Source organism: Thermomyces dupontii, assembly GCF_041956625.1.
Source record: "Thermomyces dupontii strain NRRL 2155 unplaced genomic scaffold VTN31scaffold_1, whole genome shotgun sequence".
NCBI lineage: Eukaryota > Fungi > Ascomycota > Eurotiomycetes > Eurotiales > Trichocomaceae > Thermomyces > Thermomyces dupontii.
This window is the reverse complement of record NW_027192307.1, coordinates 3,210,158-3,237,028: the sequence shown is the minus strand read 5'-3', so window position 1 is coordinate 3,237,028 and position 26,871 is coordinate 3,210,158. Positions and strand designations below refer to the sequence as shown.

The 26,871-nt window shown below is 51.4% G+C and overlaps 7 protein-coding genes across 7 annotated transcripts; 3 read left to right on the top strand and 4 right to left on the bottom strand.

Annotated features, from left to right (window-relative positions):
• Window positions 1-752: 752 nt before the first annotated feature.
• VTN31DRAFT_1209 (uncharacterized protein) lies at window positions 753-5,621 on the top strand (the record flags this gene model as incomplete). Its single annotated transcript, XM_069401241.1, has 1 exon — window positions 753-5,621. One exon carries the CDS (start codon window positions 753-755, stop codon window positions 5,619-5,621), a length of 4,869 nt encoding a protein of 1,622 aa, XP_069264065.1.
• Window positions 5,622-7,074: 1,453 nt separating this feature from the next.
• VTN31DRAFT_1208 (uncharacterized protein) lies at window positions 7,075-8,675 on the top strand (the record flags this gene model as incomplete). The annotated part of the gene is made up of 2 exons (XM_069401240.1): window positions 7,075-7,317; window positions 7,383-8,675. 2 exons carry the CDS (start codon window positions 7,075-7,077, stop codon window positions 8,673-8,675), a joined length of 1,536 nt encoding a protein of 511 aa, XP_069264064.1.
• A 354-nt stretch (window positions 8,676-9,029) lies between these two features.
• Window positions 9,030-10,214, bottom strand: VTN31DRAFT_1207 (uncharacterized protein; the record flags this gene model as incomplete). The annotated part of the gene is made up of 4 exons (XM_069401239.1): window positions 9,030-9,276; window positions 9,332-9,756; window positions 9,819-9,874; window positions 9,947-10,214. The coding sequence occupies 4 exons, from the start codon at window positions 10,212-10,214 to the stop codon at window positions 9,030-9,032; spliced, it is 996 nt and encodes a 331-aa protein (XP_069264063.1).
• Window positions 10,215-11,892: 1,678 nt separating this feature from the next.
• Window positions 11,893-14,273, top strand: VTN31DRAFT_1206 (uncharacterized protein; the record flags this gene model as incomplete). The annotated part of the gene is made up of 3 exons (XM_069401238.1): window positions 11,893-12,177; window positions 12,243-12,959; window positions 13,020-14,273. The coding sequence occupies 3 exons, from the start codon at window positions 11,893-11,895 to the stop codon at window positions 14,271-14,273; spliced, it is 2,256 nt and encodes a 751-aa protein (XP_069264062.1).
• A 2,906-nt stretch (window positions 14,274-17,179) lies between these two features.
• Window positions 17,180-18,058, bottom strand: VTN31DRAFT_1205 (uncharacterized protein; the record flags this gene model as incomplete). The annotated part of the gene is made up of 1 exon (XM_069401237.1): window positions 17,180-18,058. The coding sequence occupies one exon, from the start codon at window positions 18,056-18,058 to the stop codon at window positions 17,180-17,182; it is 879 nt and encodes a 292-aa protein (XP_069264061.1).
• Window positions 18,059-18,791: 733 nt separating this feature from the next.
• Window positions 18,792-20,102, bottom strand: VTN31DRAFT_1204 (uncharacterized protein; the record flags this gene model as incomplete). The annotated part of the gene is made up of 1 exon (XM_069401236.1): window positions 18,792-20,102. One exon carries the CDS (start codon window positions 20,100-20,102, stop codon window positions 18,792-18,794), a length of 1,311 nt encoding a protein of 436 aa, XP_069264060.1.
• Window positions 20,103-24,202: 4,100 nt separating this feature from the next.
• On the bottom strand, window positions 24,203-26,765 carry VTN31DRAFT_1203 (uncharacterized protein; the record flags this gene model as incomplete). The annotated part of the gene is made up of 4 exons (XM_069401235.1): window positions 24,203-24,756; window positions 24,812-25,411; window positions 25,469-26,304; window positions 26,365-26,765. 4 exons carry the CDS (start codon window positions 26,763-26,765, stop codon window positions 24,203-24,205), a joined length of 2,391 nt encoding a protein of 796 aa, XP_069264059.1.
• Between the last annotated feature and the right edge of the window lie 106 nt (window positions 26,766-26,871).

Sequence of the window (26,871 nt, the reverse complement as noted above, 5' to 3'; positions counted from 1 at the left end):
CTCGTACGGAGTATGTACTCAAGAATGCATAATCTCGATCGATATTAAAACTCATCAAACGACCTAGACTCATAGTCCGGACGGGTAGGACATTACGACCGAATACCGTATGTTACGGAGTAACTAACGAGTATGAATTCGCCTTGTCAGTACGGAGTATTGGCAATTGTGCCGATACAATGCTTTGCAGTTTCTTAATCTCTTCGAGTCCTCAAGCTCTCCATTTCGGGGTATGAGGCTTCGGAAATGCACAGTGATACTTCCAATGGAAAGGACAAGCCAGAAAACATGGAGCAACGATTGGCAGAGCTGGGAACATGGAATGCAGCAAGAGATGGAAGGAGTGCATGCGAAGTATGTCCATACGATATCGTGGCCATAACCTCGTCTACCCCGTACTCGTATGTATGAATCGTCACTATGTGCATTGAGGTGTTACGGGTACGATCAAACAACTTGATCACCAATGCGTGTACTCAGTAGAAGAGTACGTCTGCAATCCATTAGTCAACGACACTGGAAATCCAAGCCCATACAAGCAGTACTCCAACATGTAGTAGCTCTAACTCAAACGCGTAGCGAATGAACTTAATCGGTTAGTTACTGTAGGACCTATCAGTAATTGATCCGGCATCCTGACGTGATTCTGGAGTCCAAAGATGCTACAAATTCCTCGTGAGACACCAAGTTCAAGATTCTGGAGCCGTGATCAACAGCAGCTCGGATAGGAAGTATCGATTCTCGTGCCGAAGATGACGACGGTGCCGGTGATGTCGCGTCAAGACGTCGACGACACAACGTTAGCCGACATTTCGAAGGCATGCAATGTGCCTGTCGAAAAGATCCAAGACGTCTACGCATGTACGCCGTTGCAGGTTGCGACAATGACGGAATCGTCCATGCACACAGGCGCGAGCACATTCCGCTTCATCCTGAATCTTGCGCCGACATTAAACATCGACCGTTTCTGCAGTGCCTTGCAGGATGTCGTTGCGCGCACCGCGATTCTGCGCAGTCGAATTGTCAACTGCCATCGTGGACTGGTCCAAGTGCCCATCGATGAAATCCATTGCACCCAACGCCCATCTTGCAGCCTGGAAGAGTACCTCCGCAGCGATAAAGCCCAGCAGATGGGCCTGGGGTCTTGCTTGTTTCGCACGGCCATCATTGATCACAAGCTGGTCTTGACCATGCATCATGCCATCATGGACCATGCATCTCTGACTCCGTTATTCGATGATATCATGAGCATTTACTATGGCCGCGAACCTGCTAAACGAGCAGAATTCAAAACGTTTGTTGCAGATTGTCTGGAAGTCGATGACGCGACCGCAAGAGATTTCTGGACCTCCCGCTTTAAAGGCACTCCAGCTATCTTTCCTAGAATCGAGTCAGGGTATATTCCTCTGGCAACGCGGAAGATGTATCGAACGATTACGCTAGATCGAGTCGGCAAAGAAATTTCTGTCGTTCATATTCCTTCATTCATTGAGGCTGCCTGGGCACTGACGGCATCGACATATACTGCAAGCGAAAGTGTTGCCTATGGAATGATCATATCTGGTCGTTTATCCGCAGCATCTGCGGCAGCAGAGACCGTACTCGGTCCTACCATTGCAGTTGTTCCCACACAAGTGAATCTGCAGCGTGATATGACGGTTGAAGGTATTCTCAAGGATCGAGCGGCTGCCCGTCGGCAAGTGCAAACCCATCCGGCGCTGCAGTATGGACTGAGTCGGATTCGAACCGTCAGCGACGCCGCTAGTATGGCCTCCGGATTCCAAACACTACTGAATATACGACCACGTTGGTATGATCCGGAGGAGGCGGCGGAGGTTTCTTATGAGGACATGGATGAACCAGCTGGCGCATTCGCACTTGCCATCTCCTGTGATCTTCAGGGAACAGCGATCTCCGTTAGTGCTGCCTTTGATCCGTCGGTTCTAGAGGAGTGTCAGCTAAAGCGAATTTTGCGGCAATTTGAACATTACCTGCAATCATTGACCATGGCAGACTCTCATGCGAAGTTGACTCAGATTCCACGGATCAACTCGCATGACATGTCCGAGATCCTCAACTGGAATAGATATGATCCCGTGAGCATCATCACGAAATCCATATGCATTCACGAGCTCTTCAAGGCTCAGACTCGAATGCACCCAACGGCTATCGCGGTGGATGCCCACGACGGAACTGCGACGTACAATGAGTTGGATCAGCTCTCTGATCGTCTCGCCCAGGAGCTGCGACGAAGGGGTACCACCTCGGAATCACCAACCGTATTCATCTTCGAGAAATCCCTCTGGACAGTCGTCGCAATACTCGCCATCCTGAAGGCTGGAGGTGCATGCGTTCCCATTGCGCCATCAGACCCCCCTGCTCGCAAGAAATCCATCATCTCCAAAACAAACGCAAAGATCATCTTAACATCCGCTGCCGAGTACCCGCACTCAGTTAGCCTCGCACCAGATGTCTTTGCAGTCAGTGAGGAGTCTATCTCGAAACTACCGGAAGCAACAGATCCCATTGATTCAACGACGAGTTCCTCAAACCTCGCTTACTTGCTTTCTACCAGCGGCAGCACTGGTCTTCCAAAGAGCGTCATGCTAGAGCATAAATCTCTGGCATCTGCACTGACGAGCATCGTTCAAAGGTGTGGCTGGAATGCAGAAACACGAATGCTGCAATTCGCATCGTACGTGTGGGATACAAGTATCGGCGAGACCTTTGGAGCTCTGCTATCCGGCGGGTGTGTATGCATTCCCTCCGAGGAGGCCAGATTGTCAGCCTTGGCTGCCTATATAAGGTCCAACAGAATCAACTCCGCCTGGCTGACTCCGACAGTCCTTCGTACACTGGAGCCCAGGGACGTGCCTAACTTGCGGGTTCTGCTGTCAATCGGTGAAGCAATTTCCCCTGACGCAGCAGTGACTTGGGGAAAGTCAGTTCGCTTATTCAATGGCTGGGGGCCTTGTGAATGTTCCGTGCTCAGCACCATTGCAGAGCTGACTCCAGATTCTGCCTATCCTGATGCCATTGGAGTGCCCATCAACGGTGCGACATGGATTGTGAACCCAAGGAATGTGAATGAACTCCTCCCCATTGGAGCGGTTGGAGAGATTGTTGTTGATGGCCCCGGCGTCGCCAGAGGCTATTTGAACGATGATGCAAAGACTAGAATGTCCTTCATAAAGCCGCCAGCATGGGCTCCTTCCTATGGAGACCAAGAGGGACACCTCTACCGCACCGGTGACTTGGCAAAATACAACTTTGATGGAAGTTTGACCTTTGTCGGTCGGCAAGATTGCCAAGTCAAGATCCGTGGTCAGAGAGTAGAGCTGGGTGAGGTTGAAGGGATTCTTGCAAATTGCCGGGAGGTCCAGGACGCTTTTGCTACTACCAAGATCAACGAAGGCCGAACGGAACTTGTTGCCGTTGTCTGTTTGTCTGATTCTCAGCTCCCGAAAGAGACTGTTTTGCAAGAGATTTCCCCGGAGTATTCTGAAATCACACTTCGACATCTCCGAACAGTTCGTGACCATGCGCGATCCAGACTGCCTCCCTATATGGTTCCGACAGTTTGGCTCGCAGTGGAGAAAATGCCTCGCACCGAATCAGCGAAACTGGATCGCGTTTCTATCAGTCAATGGCTCCGGACGAGGAACATATCTCAAGCAAAAGCTGCACTGGACGAAGCGAAAACAACAGTACTTTCTCCACCACAATCTGAGAAGGAGCGAATTTTAGCATCCGTATGGTCATGCGTTCTGGCAATTCCAGAAACCGATATTGGACGGGAAAGTTATTTTACACAACTAGGAGGGGATTCAATTCGCGCAATGCATGCAGCGGCAAAGTGCCTGAAGCGTGGCCTTCAGGTAGCCACTACGATGTTACTGAAGTCGATGACCCTCGCAGAGGTTGCAGAGGCCTCATGTATGCTTGACCCTGAGGCTGCGGACAATACATCGTCGTCAGAACGTTCATCCCATGTCCAAAACACGAAGCCGGAGGCGACTGTGACTCAGAAATCATCAGGAAGCCTGTCAGATCATGTCAATGGAGTGGCCTTACCAGTCTCAGACGAAAGAACTGCCGCAGTTGTTCCCGCTACTGATGGCCAAGCCACTATGATTGCAGTGTCTGAAGCGAGTGGAGGATACTATGTCGACTTCAAGCTGGTGTTTCGACCCAGTCTCGATTCAGCTAAGGTCCGAGAAGCGTGCGAGAAAGTGGCCCACAATCACTCCATAATGCGTACCGTGTTTATTCGTCGCGGATCGTCCCTCTACCAAGCCGTCCAAAAAAAATTGCCCCCAAAGATCATCGTCGAGGACTTGGAACGCTTTACACCCGCAGTATCATATCGGGAAGGCACAAGTTTGGCCTCCTTTCATCTCGTCACCGATGGCAAGCAATGTGCAGAGCTACATCTTGAAATTCATCACGCATTGTACGACGCAATCTCGATGGGTTTGATATTCCGGGATCTTGAGGCGGCTTATACTGGGAGGCCTTTGTCTGACGGACCTGAATTCCATTCCTGGGTCTCGCATATTGAGTCACTCGATATGTCTACTCCGAAAGCGTTTTGGAAGGGACTTTTGCTGGGCGCTTCGATGCCATACCTCGTTCCATCCGTTCCTGGCGCCGTACGGGGTTACAAGCTCGACGCGCGATCCAAGGTCTGCGTTAGTTCTCAGCGTTTGAAATCATCAGCCGGCACACTATCGAGCGTCGTCAAAGCAGCATGGTCTGTTCTGCTCTCTGTTGCGCTGGGGATCAGAGATGTTGTGTTTGGAGAAGTTAGCGCAAACCGCTACTTGCCTTTTCCAGGAATCCACATGGTGAAGGGGCCTTGCGTGAATCTGGTACCAGTCAGAGCACGTCTCGAGTCAAGCATGACATTGGATTCGCTGGTTCATCATATCCAGGAATTGTCGGCACCCGGCATGCAATACCATCATCTTGAAACCAGCTCCATAATTGAGAACTGCACGAATTGGCCCCGTTGGACTCGCTTCAGTTCCGCCATTGTATTCCAAAACCATGATGCGATACATAACACATTTACGATGGGAGAAGCAGAGGCAATGTTATCGAGCGACGGTGAACTTGGGGATTCTACGGACATTCATTTGATAGCGTTGCCTGGCCTTGAGAAACTGGAGATCGAAATACGCTATTCACCCCAAGTGTTTTCCCCGGAGCAAATCCTGTGGATCAGACAAGCTTTGACCAGAATTCTTCAGCTCTTCTCCGACCACCCGGATGAGACAGTCGCTCGCGTGGAGACCAGCCTCCACGAAACTCTCGGTCCGTACGAAATAATTCAGAAAGGAGAACAAGGCTCGGGATTCACGAATGGATATTCCCAGCCGCCATCCCAGAAGGCGCTGAACTTGGTTTCGCAAGCTTGGAATGAAGTGGGATTATCCCTATCAGAGCAGAAGACTGAGACGGCAATCTGGGATTGCGGAGCCAACATTGTTACCAGCTTTCTGCTGTCGGACTATTTCCGAGGTGCTGGTTACAACATTACTACTCAGGATATTATCCGGAACCCTACTTTGTATCAGCAGGCTTGTCTCATCGACTCCCTGTTGGAGACTGAGAACTAGTGGCTATTCTGACAACAACGCGTGTGAGCCGGGAACATCGGATCGAATACTCTGTGAACTGATTAGTTCTATTCATACTTGAGCAAGTTAATCCAGACAACCCACTTGTCACTTCAGATGGTTCTGAGATCTGCACTACATGCATATCATATTGCAGTGTATATGACTTCTCTACAACGGTGTCATCGAACAATTCATGACTTGGTATGAAGTTTCAAATCCAGACATGCAGATGCATGAGTTCTATGTTTCTGTGAGACGATTTCAGTAACACTATTCTGAACCTCGATGTATGCAAAGCGGCTTTTCTTTTTTCCCAGTCAATCTTTCCTCATGGCACCGCTGTCTACGTATTAGCCAGACGCCCATTTACTCGTGCGGAGTGTTGTAAGTATTTTTCACTATATATTTATATTGCGACTGTACTTATTTTTTGTCAAATGGCCTGAATCCATCACTGGACGCATAACTAGCACACTCCATGCTGGCTTAGCCGGCCAACCTCACTGCACCACGGTCAAAATCGCAGCCGGGCCACTAGACCGATGGTCATGTCGGCATGAATACCACGGGGCGCAACTAAAGGGCAAGTCTTGACGTCAGTCGTCAGTTTGATGCTGGTGGATGTCCGTAGCTGAACATGCGAAGACAACACAGATCGGGAGAATACATGCCGAAATATTCTCCGTCCATACTCCGTACATCATACTCGATGCCGAGAAACCGTACCGTACTCCGTACTGTGTGGAACTTGACTGTCTTGGTGGCTCAGCTCCAGTAGTCGGGCAGGGTTGAGCAATAGTACCAATTCAAGGGCGTGACGTCAGTGTGCAGGAGCGCCAGTCTACCGCTGAGTTGATCACTTCAATGGACATTTGTTCTGTTGTTGACTGCAACGTCAATTATTACGTTGGTTACGGACGACTGTTCTCGTAATCTTGCGGGCCGAAAGTTTCGCGTAACTACGTACTCGTAATACATACATTTCAACCATACATCCTGTTAACAATGTTGCCAGTAATATTACAGTATTGTCGGAAACCCATTCGCCAATGAGAGGGCGCTGGTCCTGTAACTTATCGCGGGTAACATTTACGGTACTCGGTATTGAACGAAAGGTACCGTACGACGCAAGACGCCCGTGGCCCACAACAACCAACGAAGTCTGCATGCACTCCAAACAACAGATGTTCGAGGTTAAGGAGACAGTCGTCATATCGCAAGAACCAGAGTGGCCAATGGCCTGGACGTGCGCTCCATACTCGTAGGCGGTGCCCCGAGAACGAAAATGGATGAACCAGTTTCTTTTTCGAAGCTGGCTCATCTTCCCACTTGCACAATGTATGGCAACAGTCCGACTTTGGACTTGAATTGACTGTCTACTGGGGGATTTGTGAACGAGATTTTACTAGTTCCCAAAATCCACGATCAGACAGTGCATAATCGCCAGAAAATGTCCTGGCTGCTCTCGTATCTCCCCTTTTCCGGAACACAGCGGCCAATGCCGCCAATGGTGCCATCGGATGAAGTCGTCCCTGTGCATATGTTCGATGATACATCGGCTCTCAGAGGGATAATCCTTGTGTGGTTGTTTCGGTTTGACGAGGTTCTTGACCCGGACAAGTTGAATGATGCGCTATCGCAGCTTTTCCAGATGGAGGGGTGGCGGAAACTTGGTGGCAGGTTTCGTCGTCGTGTGAGAACCCAACGGGTCATCTCCCAGTTTGATGTTTATCTTTGCTAACAAACTGATGAGATTAGGCGGACAGAAAACTGGAGATTCATATTCCTTGCCCATTTACAAAAGAACGGCCGCCGGTCCACTTCACCAAGGAACACCTGTCCATGAGTATAGAGGAGCATCCATTGGCGTCGACCTTACCACGGGGGACCGGAAGGATTGCCACATATCCAGGGCCTCGGGCTTTTAATGACTTGTCATTGGGGCCTGGCGCTCCACGGAATTTGAACGACTACATCAATTCTGATCTCCCCCAGTTCTCCCTCCATGTCAAAACATTTGCCGACGGCACTTTGGTTAACTTGGTTCACTCTCATGTGACCACGGACCTTCTCGGGCTAGCTTCGGTGATTGATGGGTGGACACTGGTTCTAGCTGGAAAACCGGAATTGGTCCCTCCGTTTGTTGGGTTTCGGGAAGATGGCATGAAAGGCCTCTATGAACCTCCTCCGGAGGAGGAATACGTACTCTCGGACAAGCAACTGACCGGCTGGCGGCTCGCGTATTTCTATCTGAAGATCCTCCTCGAAGCAAGATACCTTTATCCTCTGGAGTCAAAAGTCGTCTGCGTTCCCCGGGACGTTCTGGAGAGTATGATGGCTCAATGCAAGAGTGATCTTGTGTCTAGAAAGATTACCGATGGCTCTGGGAACGCGCCCTTCATCAGCCAAGGAGACGCCTTGGTTGCCGTTTACTGTCGTGTAATGGCGCACTACAAACCCACATCCAACGTGACGATGGCGCTGGCTCTGGATCCCCGCTCGCGGGCAAAGACGGTGTTTCGTCAAGATGCCGCCTATGTCCAAAACGCACCCACCGTAATCTTCCACCACTGTCCCGCAGACAAAGCTCGCGAGTTGTCCCTCGGAGAACTAGCGCTGATGTGTCGCGACGCTATTACGACTCAAACGACGGAAGCTCAGATGAAGGCTTTCTCGGCATTGTCGGCCGCATCTTTGCGATCAACCGGCGCGGGCGGAATGTACGGGGACAAGGACATGGCTTTCAAGCTGGTTTCGAACTGGCTCAAGGCAAAACTCATTGACAAGATGGACTTTAGTCCCGCGATTGTGAAAGAAGCTCGGGCGAGTGAACCCGGAAAGAAGCGTGGACATCCTACTTATTACCACTCCGGTGATGCAGAAAGTGCTGATGGCCCTCTGCTCATTCCTCTCACGGCGGTCATGGAGATCGACCATTGTGGCGATCTGTGGCTGTCCGTTGTTTTACCGCGTGAGGTGTGGCCAAAGTATCTGGAGTTGTTGAATTCTTTCGGCAGCAATTCCCGGCCGGCCATGCCACCAAAATTGTAAAACTGTGGTGATTTTGTAAAGGCTTGATTCGAAATCATCTGCTTCTGCTGCCGTTGGTATAATGAACAGGAGTCTATCTTTCAGACTGCAGTCTCTCACCCATGAGCCGTTCACAATCGCCGTGGATTACGAACTGTTGCTGGTATGCCACAGCCGAACGTTCTGGCTCGCGGTATCCCGCCACATCAACTGGCATACTGTAGCTTGATTTGACTGCATACTTCTGCAATGTACTTGCTACCCATCAACAATGGTTGAATTAGTATTCGTCTACTCTATCACATTAAACTCATATGCAAATTGACTGAAAAAGACATAAACCCATGACTTATCATACAAGGTACTAGTATCTACTCATGATGTCTGTACATCGAGAGCAAAGTTCGGCACAGAGAACGTGACGTTGGTCTTGGAAGAGAATGCCTCGGTGCCAAAGGCAATGTAGCCCAAGTAGTCGGTGTCTGCCGGGAAATCGATCGCCGCGGCCCCGGTGGGCTGAGAAAGGAGAGGAAGGATGTCGCCGGAGAACCGTTCCGTTCTGCTCGCCGGCACCCACGTCAGAACCTGCTGGCCGACTCCGTTGCGGCCGGTATAGAGATTGCTGGGATACGATTTAGTACGAGGAATGGACAGGAGAGAATGCAGGGCGAACTTACAATGTCGTGCCATTGATGGTCTGAGTGCCAACACTCCCCTTGGCGAGCCCCAGCGGTTGTGTCGCCGCACCAAAACCGGCAAACCAAATCATGATTTCGTATCTGGCATCGCTGGTTTTGGTCGACTGAGACTTGTCACTGTCCACAAACAGATCGATGGCGACGTTGGCGTTGACATCTTGTGCTGCGAGCTCAGATTCGTCGGTTCGAGCTGCTGGCTTGTTTCCAACCCCATACGTCCACTCGACCGTCAGATCAATGCTTCGCAGTCGCCGTAGATCCACGGGCAAGATATCACTGTCCAGCATGATGTTCGGAAAGGCATGCACTGGTTGCGACTCCGGACCAGGGTCATATTGCCACGTGACGGAGAACTCCGGGGCCGTGAGGTTGGTTGCGTAGGTGCCGTTGTTGAACGACGTCACCTGTCACACCCGTTGCATTAGCTCAATCCTTCTGCCGTGGTCTCAATGGCCGGTCGACGTACATTCATGCACAGTGCGCCTGAGTCGTCATCGGTCACGCCCCATTGATTTGGGTTCACTGTTCACCCTCACTGTCAGCATCCGCCGCCTCGGTCACCCCCCTCCTTGCGAGTTTCCGCTGTTCACTCACAGATATACTTTTGTCCTCGCGATGGAGGATGAATGCCAAACGACTTTTGGCAGTAGTTCATCGTCGTGACTCGATCATCATCAGGATTGCCGCTGCCGCCGGTGTTTGGCGGCCCGGTCCCGCCCCAGAGACCGCCCTCCTCGCCGCCGGCAAAGAGCGGCTCTTGCCCGGATGCCTGACGCTGCGCATCGATGCCGACCAGGACGCCGATGGTGGTCCCGATTGGGATCGCCAAAAGGCCGGCGTTGACAAGCCACCGGAACACCATGGGAGAACTGCGATGCGAACTAAGAGACGACCATGAACGGAGCAGTGATGTGATTTTCGACACTCGAAGTTCGTCGCCTGAAGGTTAGGGATGGCGGTGTGCTTTGGACTCTGAGAATCCCGTTATGCAGGACAAAGACTGACAGCACATGTGACGATCATGTTACCTCGCTGCTATATGGGCCTATCAGAGACTCGGGATATCCGGAAGGAGTAGAACAGAGTGGAAGAAGATCAGGGTGCTTATGTAATCAGCGCTAGGGCTCAGCCCTCAGGCAGGCGGATGGAGATCCATCGGGGCCCACAGAGATGGGCGGTTCTCCATGCATGCGTCAAACCCAGGGCCAGACCGCAGACCCTGCTTTGCTGTGAGTGCAGCGCCAAAGACCCGGAATCGCCGCGCTGGGATCTGTCTGAGAGGGAGTGATGCAAGAGCAAGATGGAGCGGGCCCATTTGGCTGCCTGGCATAAGTCAATCATGCGGTGTTCATTTCAGATGTTTCTTTGCAGCGATAGAAATCGGCCAACAATGTTTTTTTCTTTTTGATGCGATGGATACCACTGCCACAGTGGATGGAATTTAGGAGAGACATCATTACCTATTTGAAGTTGATCGATTCTTCGGCTTTTTTTGTAGGTAAGTAGTTCTCATCCATAGGTACTGATTTAGGACAGAAATTTGCAACTGCCATGATTATGATTCCAGCGTAGCGTCCCTTGCTGGCTGCAGGGTGAAGAATTTTTTTTTTTTTTTTTTTTTCCTTGTTCCTGGCAAGCTGACCCTTTCCATGGCAATGGATGGCATGACATGATGATTGCCAGCACAGGCCAGGACCGGTGGATCCCCCAATCCCCGATCAAACCAATTACTGTGGAACAACTGTTGCTAATTTAGTTGCCGCAGCTCCCCATTTAGTTAAGTTTCTCACTTCACACAATCAGAAGCTTAGCCCACCGAAAGGACAGCCATTGCCCAATCACAATCCCCTGAACGCAAAGACCAGCTGTGAAACAGTCCCACAGGGATCCCCAATTCGGGCCAACTGGTGAAATGAATGGAATCATCGATGAAGGTCAGATTCTCTCTTTTGGGCAATCATAATGAGAATTTACAAGAAAAAGTGAGACTGTGTGAGAGCTCTCGAAAGGACCAGTACTTACGAGTAGTATTCCGTAGTGGTCTCCAGATTGCGGCTTTCCCCATCAGTCGAAAGGCAGAGAAGACTGCCAGCCACGTGATTAAGTATCTGAATTGACCCTGGCCGGATCCAGAGTTATCAAAGCAGCAAGAATTTGCCCAGATCCAACCAAACCCATATCCGGCCGTCCCGTCGTTGCCTCGCCCTTATCTACTCGAGGTTGTATCGCTGAACCTCAATCTCCCAATATCCCCCCGGTCTCTCGCTCACCCACACGTACATACATACTTCGTATGTACCTTCGTTCGCTCTGCATCTTGCTGCGGCCAATGTGGAACCCGTGCTGAAAAGGCTCTGTCGATCGTTGTCTCGAATCGATTGCTCCTCGCGTCTCTCGCTGATTTCCCTTCGTCAAACGCTTTCGAGTCGTCCCGCGGCCGGTTCGCTGGAAATCTTGGTCTCCCTTCGCCGCTCGTTAAACCCTGCCTTCAACTTGGGCACGTACCCTCAATCCCGCCGCGGGAAGGTTGGATTGTCGCAATGGATGGGTACCGACGCAACGATACAAATCACCAGGGGCAGAACCAGAACCATCACTGGTACGGAGAGATGATTGAACTGGGCGACCAGCGCGACTACGATCCTTATTCCCACCGGCATGAACCCTCGACTCCCGTTCCGGCCGCCCCGCGGCCCAGCAGGCCGATAGGTTTGGCGTACTCACCCAACTCCGCTAATAGTCTCACCCGTGGATACCGGGGGTCAATGGCGGATTCGTTCACAACCTTGCCGGGGGAATCTCGCGCAAGTACCCCGTTATTCTTGGTACGTGGTGGTCAAACATGCTCCAGTTGGACCATCTCCCCGTGGCTAACCCAACCAACCACCAGCACCCCGATCAAAGCGCCCAGAGCCAGCAGAGTCTCTCAGAGCTCGTCAGCGAGCGGCCGTCTCCCGTGCTGGACAAGAACTGGATCAAGCCAGGCTCTATAGCCCGCCTGCATGATCGCGACGACGCCGAGATCTGGCGAGGTTGGAAACGAACCGTCTTCAAATTGGTTCCCTTCCTCATGTTCACCAATATGGCGCTGTACGTGCTGTATCTTACATTTCGAATTGTGTGCGTCATTTTCGCCCAGCAGGCACAAAGGACCGTTTATGGCGCCGCCTGGGTCTTTATTGCCATCGAGATTGCCGTCGCGTTCCCCAATATCATGCACAACTGCTGGACCATGATGGCGCTGAAGAAGCGACGACGACCTCGGCTGAGGTTGGTGGGAGATGACGTGCCGACCGTCGATGTGTTTGTGACCTGCTGCGGTGAAGATGAGGGAGTGGTGATGGACACATTCCGCGGTGCGCTGGATCAAGACTATCCCACAGACAAGTTCAGGGTCATCTTGCTGGATGACGGGGCGAATCCGAGCCTGCAGGCAGCCGTCAATCAGCTGGCCCAGACCCATCCGAATGCCTACTACATGGCCCGCAAGAAGATCCCCGGCGTGCCTCATCATTTCAAGGCTGGGAATCTCAACTTTGGCCTCGAGGAAAGCAGGAAGCTTCCTGGCGGTGCTAGCCAATACATGGCTGCCCTTGATGCCGACATGGTATGGCTATACAAATCCGACGTGCAACAATCGAACCGCTTTCACTAACACAACCTCCAGATCCCAGAACAACATTGGCTCCGTGCCGTGCTCCCGCATTTGCTTCTTGATCCAAAAATGGCTCTTGCATGCCCTCCGCAGCTCTTCTACAACACACCACGTTCGGACCCTCTCGCCCAGAGCTTGGATTTCTTCGTCCACGTCATTGAGCCCATCAAGGACGCCATGGGCGTTGCGTGGTGCACCGGTTCCGGATATGTCGTTCGACGGGACGCTCTGGATGAAATCGGAGGTTTCCCTCTGGGCTCGTTGGCAGAGGATGTCGCAACGTCAACCCTGATGCTCGGAAAAGGATGGAAGACGGCGTACATTCATGAGCCCCTTCAGTTCGGCACGGTGCCGGAAGACTACGCCTCTCACCTCAAGCAGCGCACTCGTTGGGCAATCGGCACGGTCGACACCGCCATCAAGCTCAAGTTCTGCCTCTGGGGAGATGCCGTTCGTGAAATGACGTTTGCGCAGCGCTTCTCGGGATTTCTCTACGCGACCCTGAGCTTGTACACGCTGTTGCTCGTGGCCTCGTTGTTTGCCATCCCTATTATCCTGCTATGGAGGCGGCCTCTCGTTGCCTTTGCCAACGAAGAGCAATTAAGGTGGCTCATGCGGATCTGCTTTGCCTCGACGATGGCCAACCGCCTCTGTGAGTTTGTCCTCTTCATCCCTTCCGGCTATCACACCGGTCAGCGTGGATCCCGATATCAGCTGTGGATGTCGCCATACATTGCACTGTGCATTGTCCGCTCGTTTTTCTTGCCCAAGTGGCTTGGTGGACAGGCTCAGGCGTTCAAACCCACGGGATCGTTGAGCTCGGCGCTCGAGGAAAGAGATCCGAAGCGGCGGAAGAACATGTTCCGGCGCCTGACAACAATTCTGTTCAACTATATGGCCTGGTTCCATCTGATTTTGGTGTACGCTACGTTGGCCGGGGTTGTCGTTTCTTCATACCGGTGCTTCTACGTTGCCTCTGGCTTCCGCGATGTTTTCCTCTGCCTGACGACCCATGCATTCTGGCCTCCGCTGACGTTCTTGTTCATCTGCACCTCGATGTGGACACCAATCTCCTACGCAATTGAACCGCCAGACATGCCGGATCGCGAGGATCTCCTCCGCCGTGATCCAAAGACTGGTGTTGCCCATCCGACGGAGAAGAGCAAGAAGATTGCCTTTGGCGGGCAAGCAGCGTGGTTCGAGTTGGAGTACACCATCGCCACCATTTGGACTGCTCTGGTTTTCGTTTACTCCTTCTTTTTCTAGAATTATGAGGGTTACGGGCTCCAGTCAATCTTTTGTTTACGACCAGCTTTCCTTTCGGCCACATGTTATTCATCATGTTCTAACCATGTATTATCTAGAACGGAGTTGATGTCGTTACGTTGTCAAGACTTAATGTCTATATTCATGGAACATAGCAGGTATATATTAATGAGGACGATTTCCTATGCTGCATTTTCATGCACCATCTGTTGACTCTCAAGTTGATAATGTCCTCAGACTGGTGGGACTCAAGATTCTTGTAAGGTTCATCGATTCTTTGGATAAATTTGTTGAATTATTGCAGGTTATGTAGCATGTCACAAGTTTCAGAGAAGTAAATGCCGACGGTAATACTATCGTCCTCACCGAGTCTACTCCACCATGTGGGTGGGAGTGACCTCAATTTATGTACATCATCTGACAAACGAAATGCAAGAGACAAAGGAATGACAAACAACAGAGTGAGAAAGGTACTCAAAGAGTGACTGCGATTCATCAGATAATCAACAAGACGAGTTGGCTCCCCAGGCTTTTGAACATTACCCCAAGGCTGCTAGAGGTACCAAGATGTGCTTGTCTACTATGGCGTTTGCTTGATGAAGTACTTTATAATCTCGCGTCCATTGTGTTGTCTAGCAATGTCGAATCAAGCATCACAATATCGTATGCACAATGACCGATTGACACCCACGACGGGATGGACAGCTACAAGGCTTTCGAGATTGGTCTTTCCTCGAGGTACTGATAACGCTGCGCTATAGAACAAGTCTTTTCAATTCGCCTCGGCAGTCGAATACGTAACGTATCTTTTATATCACCCTGAACGATGTCGGGACAATGCGTGAAAATTGAGAAGGGCCTGAAGCCATTGAAATGGATGCATGAACCACTTTGCCGCCGCTTCGGCCGAACTGGTGCATATGATGGACCTTACACAATTGTCTGTAAGGAGTATGAATGTGCTGCAATGGAAGCACTTAATTGCACATGCCTCTCTGGGTGATGTTTGCTCTTTGTTCTTCTCATACCTACTTCTCACTTCGCGGTTCGTACTCTTTCTTCGCTCTTACTTCCTGTTTACGCCTCTGCGGACAAATGTCCTTCAATTTCACCATCTCAACTGTCCATGCTTCCCTCCCATCTGCTGATGTTCCTCTTTTCATGCCCACCTGCCCCCATCCATTGTCTTCTCCATTCTCCATGAAGACGATTCTTTGTTTCTTCCAACATCAACATGCCAGTGTCCGTTTCCAGGTCGTTGGAGAATCATCTTATTAGTTGATTTTGCTGTTGGCCTTATCAACTCCTTCCTTCAGGCAAGGAAGACCGATTCCAGAATGATCAGCTCCTTTTTAGTCTTTCTGAACATTTTTCGATTTTTCTTGCATCATCTCCAAGTGTTCGCCTTCTCATTGCCAATATCTTCCATTTCCATGTAGTTCGTCTTCCCATGGGTATACCCTTTCGTGCTGGAGCATTGCTCACGAGGTGGTCTCAGACAGACAGAGTCAACCGTCGTATTTCCCAATCACCATGTCTCTCGTGGACTCTTTTTACCATCTACCCGAACGTTCCTATAAGAGAAAGTTGCCTATTATCTATTCTTCTTAACGATGGTTTCCCCGTGACTCACGACGTCCCCACTTCCTGACAATCCGCTTTTGTCCAGCGACAGGAGTGTCTTCTCGAAGTCCTTGCGCGTTTCCCATCAAAGAAAACTGAAATGCATTGTTTTGTGCCTAGAGGCCGCCATTGGGTAATTACTCCTACCACTCGCGTAAGGCGACAGTGTGAGGTTCATGGAAATATCATTGGTCTCTTCACACATAACGGCAGAACGTCCCCGTTGGTGGATGTTCAACACATGAACCTCCTGGGGATCGAGTGAGTATCTCCCCTACCATCAGCAATGCCTACAGGAAGCGTGTCGGACGGAAGAACTCCATAAGTCGGATGATGTTCGAATCGGAACTCTGGGATGTTAAGCACAACCTAACTTCCAGAGAAGCTGCGGAGGCACGAGGCCTAGTGCGAGATGACAACGACTGGGTTGCAGTTTTCGAAGCCATCCTCTTTTTGTATGCCTAAAGCATTGCAACGCCTCTTCGTGACTGCTCTCATTCAGGATCCCCCTCTAACCGATCCCTAGAGTTTATGGGAGCGGTTCGCTGAAGAAATGTGCGATGACTCGAATGGAATGAACCTGTAGGTCGAGATTCGAACTCCCGCCACAAAAAGGAAAGACGAAGGGCCAGATGTTTGTTTACTGGTAACTGGACGCGAGCTACGCTGTTAAAGTTGAGAACTGAGCAATAAGGAGAGCAAAGGTCGTCTATTCTTTGTAGTCAATCAGAACGTGAAGGGCGAGTATGTAGTTGCATACACACTCCAGCCAATGTCAGAAAGAAAGGACACAGCCAATCACTGCAATCAGAAGGAGAAACCTTAGCCAATCAGAACACATAGCCTGGACCCGAAAACGGATACTTACCTATTGCTCAGCGCAATGAGAAGAACAAACAGAGCAAACATAACCCAGAAAGGCAGGTTCAACAAAGTGTTTCGCATTGCATGCAGCATTGCAGCAGAACAAACGAGGCAAACAATACCCAGAGAGGCATGTGCAATTAGGTAAGTGTTTCTGCACTACGGACTGCCGTAGTTCAAGCAGCGGTACGACAACAACGGTGGTTCCCTCCGGCGCTACCCATGCTGGTAGTAAGAACAGCATACTCTTGCCTCTGCCCGACGCCATGACGGCCACCATTGGGCTCTGATTGTCCTGAATCGCCCTGATGGCTTCAGCCTGCACGCCGCGAAACTGCATTTCCGCATCCCCAGTCATTTCCCGCAGTGCTGACTCCATGTCCATCGCCTGCAGTTGGCGTTTGCGTGCCATCTGGACTTCAGTCACCATCTCCTCTGGACGGCGCTCCGACGCGTTTGCCGAGCAGGGACGGCGCTCGGCCGCAAGACTCGAGTCCGAGACGCCGGTGCCAGTCGGTACTGCACGCACGGAATTTGGCTCGCAAATCAGAGGCAGAATTGGGCCGCTCGGATATTTCACATGCATACGCCATGCCGGCTGTTTCAGTTTCGCGATCCCAATCGTACAGTATGTCCATCCATTCCTCAAAGTCGATGTCATCGTAATCCTCAGCATTCTCATCCATCAAGTCAAGCTTGCGTCGCTGGTCGGCGCGGAAGTAATTCGGAAAGGCGTTGGATCGTTCCAGTAACCGCCGGCTAATTCCCACTGCGATATCATTGTAGGACGCGATGTCCAATGCGTACTCCAGCCTCGCCTCCGTCTCCCGCTCGAGGACTCTGTTGAGCCGACTGTACGTCCATTCTTGTCCTATTCCTGGATCTGGACCCCACAGGCATGCGTCCTTATTGAAGGGTAATACACAACGCCGACGGCTGTCTAGACGCCCACTAGGAGCCTGATTTGATTGCCACAGAGACAGGTGCCGCACAAACGGCAGTACCAGCCATAAGTACCAAATCACTAACTCTCCGACCTCGCGTGGAAGGAAACGGACGATAAGCTTGGTCTCGGTGATATCGTTGAACCCGGTGACTAATGCCACCATTCCGTCTTCGATGAATATGTTACGCCGGATATTCGATGAGAGGTTCTCGTGTTGTAAGGTGAATAGCTCCGACGGACGCAGCGGTATGCCAGCGGTGACAAGCGTGCAAATCGCTAGTTGCTCTTTGAACCGGGAAATGTCAACAAAGTATTGCTCAATTTTCTCGTTATCAAATACTCCATCACGCATGAAACGCTGCCGTAATTGTCGCTCGTTCTCTATCCGCTGCAGCATCCATCGTTCGCCGTTAACCGGCCAGGTTGTGCGGTCGTCTTTCAAGAAGCTCCATCGAGGTTCGCTGTTCATATGGTTCTCCTGTAGCGTGGTCCACGGAATCATGGGAATCCTAACAGGCCAGGATTCCAAGGTGCCAGATTTTGGGATGCCCAACAACGCTTTCAGCGATTTCTTCGTCGATGCTATCAGATCATGAACAAAACTTCGAAACTCCGTCATGGAAAACTCCATGCCTTTGTACGTCAATGTGTCCTCGTCCACCCAGAATACTTTGCCGGGCACTGTTGGGTCACGTTGAAGCTTTATCCCGTGTTACTGCCACTTTTGGGATGCGTGCATGACCCCGTTTGGATCTGTCCCTAATCGCATCATCCTCTCGACCGCTTCTTGCATCAGCATTCCTCCTCTGATATCAGAACGATCGGTATCATTTGGCTGCTCATGGCTTGACAAGGAAGTCGGTTGGGTTGGCATTCTGTCGGTGACGACTGCGGTATCTTGAACCTCTGAGCAAGATGCCAGCCAGTCCAGTAATGCTTGTATAGGCCCATAAGTCCCGCGAACAAAGAGCGTTCGCACCAGTAACTCCAGATTCTGCGGAAACGCCTGATGCTCTTGGCGGCCAGGATGATCGCTGCGTCCCGAATGCTGGCGGCGCAACAGAGAAGTCGGTTGTACGTGTTCGTCAAAAATGTCTGGTAAAAACCAACAATGAACCACTGTCCTGCTCAATCCCACTAGGATTGTCAATTGCACTCAGTAATGGATGTGAGGCAAGGCGGTCCGGATTCTGCCATATGCGAATGATGTCTCGGGCATTGGGATCCTGCCATAGCGCCCGCTGAACGAGCATGAACCGCGCCACCCTGGCCACCTGGGAAAGCAGATTCGCGTAATCCTTCCTATCATGCCAGCCCGACTTCCTGCGGCTAAGCACGGCCATGGCACACATCAGCACACTCTCATACTCGCTAGCGCGACAGCGCTGATTGAAAAATTCCATGCAAAATTCCAAACACGCCTTCTCAAGAGAGCTCATCAGCCAACCGTCCAGATCCCTATCATCGGTGCCAGCATGGCTATCGCGGTCCACATGGTTCACCATGGCCAACCGCCACAGCCGTTTCCATTTCTCTTTCTGGCGTGAAGTCATTCCATACTTTGGTTGCCGCGCTCGCCACACCCACAGGGCCTGGGTTCGTGCGATGAAGGCTAAGATGTGCTGCCAGGATCGAACGTGTTGCTGAATGCCATCTTCATCCATATCTGCTAGTAACGGGTGGCGTGGAGTCTCGAGCGTTTCGGTCCGCGCCGCCTCCATGCGAATGCTGTGACTGCAGTGCTTGACCGTCCGCAGGCACTTCCGGAACAACGAATCCATGGTATTCCAGATGACTCGCACAGCCTGCTCTGTTGGATAGCGTATACTCTCAGTGGGCGCAGCTACGACATCGAGCAGGTCCTGAAAGTGAACTCCCTTCAAGTATTCAGTCCATGTTGTCAAAAGATAGTTGTTGTTGCCATCGTTGTAATCCAATTGAACCACCTGATCGTCAGGGGCTGGCTCGACGTTCTCCACGGCAACCTGTGGCTCACTGACAGTCTGCTCTGCAACGTCTTCCGAAACGTGGTCCGGCTCCTCGTTACTTTCCGGGTCAAGTGATTGGATATGGACAGGATGAGATAAACCAGTCTCGTTGCAGAAGACTTTTTGCCAGCACACACGCCGAACAGACTTTCGAACTTCATCGGGGGTGCGTTCTCCTTTCTTCAACTGATGGACTTTATGCAAATGTTGGTTTATCACGTCCATGCTGGTACTGATGAATTGACATCGTGGGTAGTCCCGCTGGCACTGCAGACCATCGTCTTGAATAGGTAAGAAGGGGAGCGGCTCGGGCAGCGCGCGGGGGATATGAATCCGCTTTCTGTCCTGCTCGATTGAGTCCCATTGTTGACTGGTCCTGGCGATCTCGTTGGCGTCGCCATCGGACATGCCATGCTTTCGCACAAAGATGATATCGAACTCTCGTAGGCAACACTCCCCGCTTGCACTCTCGGCAGATGAGAATGCGAAGAAAGGGGACAACCTCAAACGGGTGATTCTCCATTACCGCGATTATCACAATGCCTACTGCAAACAATTGATCAATGCAGAAGGGAGTTGAAGAGGATGGGGTCTCGTTTCTCCATGAATGCGGGGAGTAGAACTCCCTATCTTTATTCGTTGCACAGTTCGAGCTACCAAGTTATAACCTAGGTATTATGAATATGTACGGAGTACTAGTTGGTAGTTACTGTTACTGTAACTACGTAACTACGGAGTACTCGTACTCAAGTTAAGTACTCCGTATAACTACGCGAAGTTACAATCTGTGTAGGGAGTATAACTAGGAGTACACCGGCCACGTTATAACTATGTTATTGGTAGTTATACTCCGTAGTTATCCGTAGTTCTTGTTATTACTGTTGAACGCCGCGGGGCTTCCCGGATTTTCCCGAGAGAGGCCCGGAACCTCGCGAGGTATGGCGCGTGCCACGATGCGTCGTTGGAATGCTCAACCCGCACATGTCAGATGAACAACGAGGCTATCTACTCAACATGCCTATTGTATAAAGCAGTAAGTACATCTGTCGACAACGCCCAGGCATGCCGTCGTCGTCTGTTCAAATTCCATAGGAGCCCCCAGCCTTCAATCGCCCCACTTCGTATCGATCTTCCTTTCCGCCCGTGCAAGAAATGGCTTCTCTGTCAGAAAATGAATTCAAGGTTATTCAGAACCATCCCTTGAGCAATTCTCTCGACCGTTTACAAAAGTCACTCCAGGATGTGGAGGATCAATATTCACTTGTCAGTTCTCTTGACGGCGTTGACGACAGATTCGCACAACATTGTCAGAATGTAGTATCGCGACTTCTTCATGCTTTGCAGGGAGAAGAAGCAGCCTTCAACCTTCAGTCGAGTATCAGCAGTCGTGATGTAGCGTCCGAGCTCTTTGATCTCTTCAAGCGTGTTCGAAACGGAGATTTCAGCTACCAAGACTATCGCCCTCTCGTGAAGCTCATCATCCAAAGGGCGTCCGACTACGATATCTGGAGCGCCGTTCTTGATCTCATTGCCAAGCTTTCGAGAGCGACCCCAGTCTCAACAAATCTCCCGCCTGCGTTCGACAGCACGCCCATCACACATACCTCCGCGTCGCTACAAGGCAGCGAACAGATTCGGGCGCTAGTCGAGGCAAGAGTCTTTCAAGAGATCCGGGGCTGCACGTATCAAGATGTGCAGGGATTCTACGAGAAATACTTTGAGGGAAAGGCACAGGAACTGGTAGTACTCATTGTAGCCGTGTGAACCTGAGATAAAGACTGCCATGAGGGAGTCCAGTGCGGAGTACTCCGGACGAGTACTGTCGAGTAGATATACTTTCAGACAGGCCAGCGATGAAATGGTTCAGTTTCTGCACAGTGTCAGCCCAATCATCATAATCAAAACTCAAGGGCTCCCAAGTCAGTACTTCCGTTAAAACTGTCGACGCAGGACAGTCTTCCAGCTCAATGACTGACGGCCGTTGGCTGTGATGCGGCGATGCCCGTCCGCCCAAGGCATCCCGTGGGGCGGATAACTACCAGTAGTTACATACTGTACGGAGTACGTTTGAAGTTATTTTGTGGTAGGTAGTACGGAGATTACATCGAGTCTCGAAAGTTAAGGCTCGCGCGAGAATCCTAGCCTCGATTCTAGTGTACTGTAAGACCGGAGGTTGGAAAGATAGCTGAGATATATGAAAGAACTGGATGAGACTAGCGCTATCGTATCTGGGCTAGTCTGATCCCCCTCCATACAGGGTGAAGGTAGTGGCCAACCCTGTAGCAAGCACTCCCCGTGGAAGAGTCAACAACTCCGCGGTGAACACAACATCAGGATACAACAATGAGAGATAGGCCGCCGCAGTCCACTTGGCAGCAAAGAGACAGAAGGCCTTCAGGAATGGTATCTCTCAAATGGCGACAGAGGCGTGGAATTGCTCAATCAGACAAAGCACACTGGGTATCTAAACACCAAGCAACTATAGAACAATCAACAGTTGATATGTAATCCCGCTTTGATATCGCCAATCGCCTTGCCAAAGGCCTCGATGATTGGCTCATAGAGAACCTTTGACTCCTTCGGTGTACCTGTAAAGATATCGCCGTGACGGATAGGGAATAGGATTCCCCGCAACTCCCTGCAAAGCGGCTTGATGCAATCAAACTCAGGTGGAAACTCCTCTAGAATCTGCCCGAATCCGTTGGCAGTCATATTCCCAATTTTGGCGTTTGCGATCTTCCTGAAGGAGCCAGTATACCAGTCTGTGAAAGAACTATCCGCCGGTCGATCTTTTGGTCTGTTGACAAACTGCCAGCCCCGACGACCGCACTGCCAGATAAGCACATAGAAGAATGACTCGAGATCATGCCGATATGTATGGTCGATATTGAGCAGCACATCGATGGCCATGAACTCCATGGTGCCGGTGCGACAGCGAGCGCCGCTTCGTTGGGTGCCGACCTTCTTGGCGAGATCCAAGTCGATCAGCATCCCCACACGGCCAGTTTTTTCGGAATCGGTTATGATAATATTATTCTCAGAGATATCTCGGTGAAGGATATTATCATAACCGATTCCGAAAAAACTGGCCGTGTGGGGATGCTGATCGACTTGGATCTCGCCAAGAAGGTCGGCACCCAACGAAGCGGCGCTGTCAAAATATCCTGGCCTTTGGAGTTCATGGCCATCGATGTGCTGCTCAATATCGACCATACATATCGGCATGATCTCGAGTCATTCTTCTATGTGCTTATCTGGCAGTGCGCCCGTCGTGGCTGGGAGTTCACCCGGTACCCAGGGAACCGACCGAACTCAAGTTTACTTCGTGAAGTATACACTGGAAATTACGAGAAGATCGCCAATGCTAAACGAGGTAATGTCGGTGCCAATGGCTTTGAGCGGATTTTAGCAAAAGAGTTTCCACCCGAGTTCGAATGCGTGAAACCGCTTTGCAGGGAGTTTCGGAGCATCCTGTTTCCCTGGGATGGTAAGGATATCTTTACAGGTACACCGAAGGAGTCAAAGGTTCTCTATGAGCCAATCATCGAGGCCTTTGACAAGGCGATTGGCGATATCAAAGTGGGATTACATGTAAACTGTTGATTGTTCTATAGTTGCTTGGTGTTTAGATACCCAGTGTGCTTTGTTTAATTGATCAATGCCACGTCTTTGTCGCCATTCCTGGAGAAATCCTGCCTCTTACTGCCTGCCAAGTGGACTGCGGCGGCCTATCTCTCATTGTTGTATCCTGATGTTGTGTTCACCGCGGAGTTGTTGACTCTTCCACGGAGAGCGCTTGCTACAGGGGTGGTGTCCAGCACTCATCCGACTAGGTACCTTCACCCTGTATAGAGGGGTATCAGACCAGGTAGTAGGTAGTGTCGCCAGATACGATAGTTAGCGCTAGTCTCATTCAGTTCTTTCATTATTTTCCCAGCATCTTTCCAACCTCCGGTCTTTAAGTACAGTACACAGGAATCGAGGCGAGTATTCTCGCGCGAGCCTTACCTTTCGAAGCTCGATGTACGGGGATACTCGTATACAACTGCCCTGTAGGTACTCCGTACCCGTCCGGAATTATCTAGTCTGTACAGAGTATATCTCCCGCTTGTTTCCACGGCATCCCCGTATTCCAGAGAATCGAACTCGCCATCATATTCACGTCAACTGGCTTAATGGCATTCTTCCCCGACCAAAGATACATATCCCCCACGATCTGATTCTTCTTCGCACCTTCACCACTTCAAAGTAGCTAGCTACCTTGGCGCATTCGTTAACGATGCTTTGAACAATGCACAAATATCGAATTTGAAATCGAAATCAAAAGTAACTAACTAATCAATAGATGGAAATGAGATACCATATCATCGTCATCATACAATGATACTATTCATCAAAAGACTACAAAACGCATACATAGGTAGGTAGTAGGTACATCAAACACGGCGAGAGTCAGTTCCGTCATAGCTAGTTATATCATGAAATATCAAACAAATATCCCACGCGACTTATGAAGCAACAGCCAGCTGTGCGATCAAGTCCGATGCAACATCGAGATATGGATACGGGCTGGTGACTTCCTTGGGCTTGTTCTTGTACCGTTTGCTGATGGGCCGCCATTCACTGTCGCCGTCAGCGCGAATAACGTTCTGGTAGCCGTCGCACTTGAAGTCGACCATGTAGTTGTTGGCTTCGATCTGGTAGAGCTGGATGTCGATGAAAACCCAGACACCGTATGAGAAGCGCATCGGCGGGATGTTGTCGGGAGCCGACGACGGGCTGCCCTCGGCTGAGGTGCCTTGCACTGCCGCCGCGATAGCCGCCTTGTCTTCCGCGCTTAGGGACGCGTTCATCAGGTTGACCCGTCGGCGCAAGTCGCCGAGGTCGCTGCGGCTACTGTGCGCGCTCATCGACACCCCCGGCGCGGTGACGCCTTCTTTCAGCAATCGGGCCCGAATGAACCACGGGTCGCGGGGGATGTAGTAGTCCGATGGTAGATCGGAATATTTACTTTGCAAAGGCTTGGGTTGGTCTGGAGGAGGAGTAGAGTTGCCTTCTCCGTCTGTGATGGAATGGTCAGACCATGAACCGCCATCGGAAGAAGACAGTTAACTTACCTGACCCCGCGGGGATGATCTCCCAAACACCGCCTTGTGCAGCAATCGCTTTGTACAAACAGAGCATCGCTTCATGGGGTTCGTTCCGTGACCGGATGCCGAATTGCCACTTCCGCGACTTCTTTGGCGGCCCAGACGACTGTCCAAAGGATTCTGGAGGCTCCAGTCGCAGCTTTTCTAGGTCCACAACACTGCGCGCGTGGGGCTTGAGCGACCGCGCAGTAGCAGCCTGCTGCTCCGGCGTTCGCTCCGAAGGTGTGTCCGGGCTATCTAGAGACGTATCCACACTAGAAGGCGCGGAATCTCCCTCTTGCGTCTGGGCTTGCTGCCGTTCGCGCTGTTCCATGATTTGTTCATGGACCCACGGCAAACTGGTAGGGAGGATTCTGATATGACTGACTCGTTCTTCTACCGGCTGTGCAGTTTTCCAGGGAACAGTGTGTTGCGCTGCAGGAAGCGATGCCTCTGCTGGCCGTTGTGTTCCGGTGACAGTCGCTTCGTGAGCGTGAGTCGCTTGCGGAGCTGTCGACGATGAGAGCGGGGGCTGGTCAATAGAAGGCGGCGACGATGGTGGGGACGAGACTTCTAGACTATCTGGAGCTGTTCTGATGTCAGCATCATCATCGAACATTCCATAAGGGATGTGCAGTCACGAACAGTTTGTTTGCATCATCTCGTTTTCGGCAATGATGAAGAAGGCATCTTTGATAGCACTCGGTTCGGGCTTCCGTAATGTCTCTTCGATTTCCTCCTTTCGATAGCCCATGCTCCGTTCGAGCTTCGACACCGCGATGTTGTGAACTCTTTCCTGTACGGAGATGGGTCTGCCAGGAGCGATTCTGTGTGGATCCACCGCCTTGTTCGGGTTCAGGCCTGCGTCGAAAAAGTCCTCGGGGGGCGGCTGCAGATACTTTGGCAAATCCTTCAGAAACCACGGGTCCTGCCTGATCTCGGGGATCGTGATGCGCTGCATAGGGTCAACTTGCAGCATTGCTTTGATCAGCCGGCGCGCTCCTGACGAGATGTACGAGGGCATGTGAAAATTCCCGGCGGCGATCTTCTTGAACAAATTCGGGATGTAGTCATCATCGAACGGCAGACGCCCGACAAGCAAAACGTACAGAATCACGCCACAGCTCCATACGTCCACCTCCGGACCGGCGTACAGTTTCCCCTTGATGACCTCTGGAGCGGCGTAGTTGGGGCTGCCGCAGCTGGTCTTGAGGAAGTTGCCGTCAGTCATGATGTTACTGAGACCAAAGTCGGTGATCTTCACGTTCTTGTCGCTGTCGATGAGAAGGTTCTCTGGCTTCAGGTCTCGATGGACGATCTTATGACGGTGGCAGTATTCCACCGCACAGATGATTTGCTGGAAAAACTTGCGAGCCTCGTCTTCGTTACACCTCCCGCCCTTGACCAAGTAGTCGAACAGCTCGCGCTCGGCGTATTCTAGGACCATGATAATCTCCGACTTTGTCGAGATCACCGTATATCTGCAACGTATGCTAAGTCAGCTACCGGAGCACGATAAAAGGTCGAGGAGACCGACGCACAGTTTGATGATATGCGGGTGTCGCAACAACTGCAGATACTGAATTTCCCGATCGATGCGACCGACCATGTCGCGGGACAGGAGTTTCCGCCGCGAAATGCATTTGAGTGCGACCTGGCGACCGCTGGGCTGGTGGATGGCTAGCTTCACTTTTCCGAACGACCCTTCTCCCAACACCTTGATGGTCTTGTATTGGTCCTTGCGCTGCATGTCGCGCACTGTGGCAGGGGACTGCACCTGCGCAGAGTTGCGCTGCTGGTTGGCATGCGGCGGCGGCGGCGGCACGGGCACAGTGGTAGAGTGGTCGCCATCCCGCGCCGCCGCAATCTCCTGGCGGCCGGGATCGTGGGGAGAGGGTTGCAAGGAGAGCGACAGATCCTCATCGTCGAAGGCGGCGGCCATCGCGGGGACCACAGCGAGTTCTCCGGATCAGCAGAGGGGACGGCAAAGAGCGAGGTTGTCGCGGCGCATGCGACATTCGCTGGGAACGTCCCATACAACGGGGAAA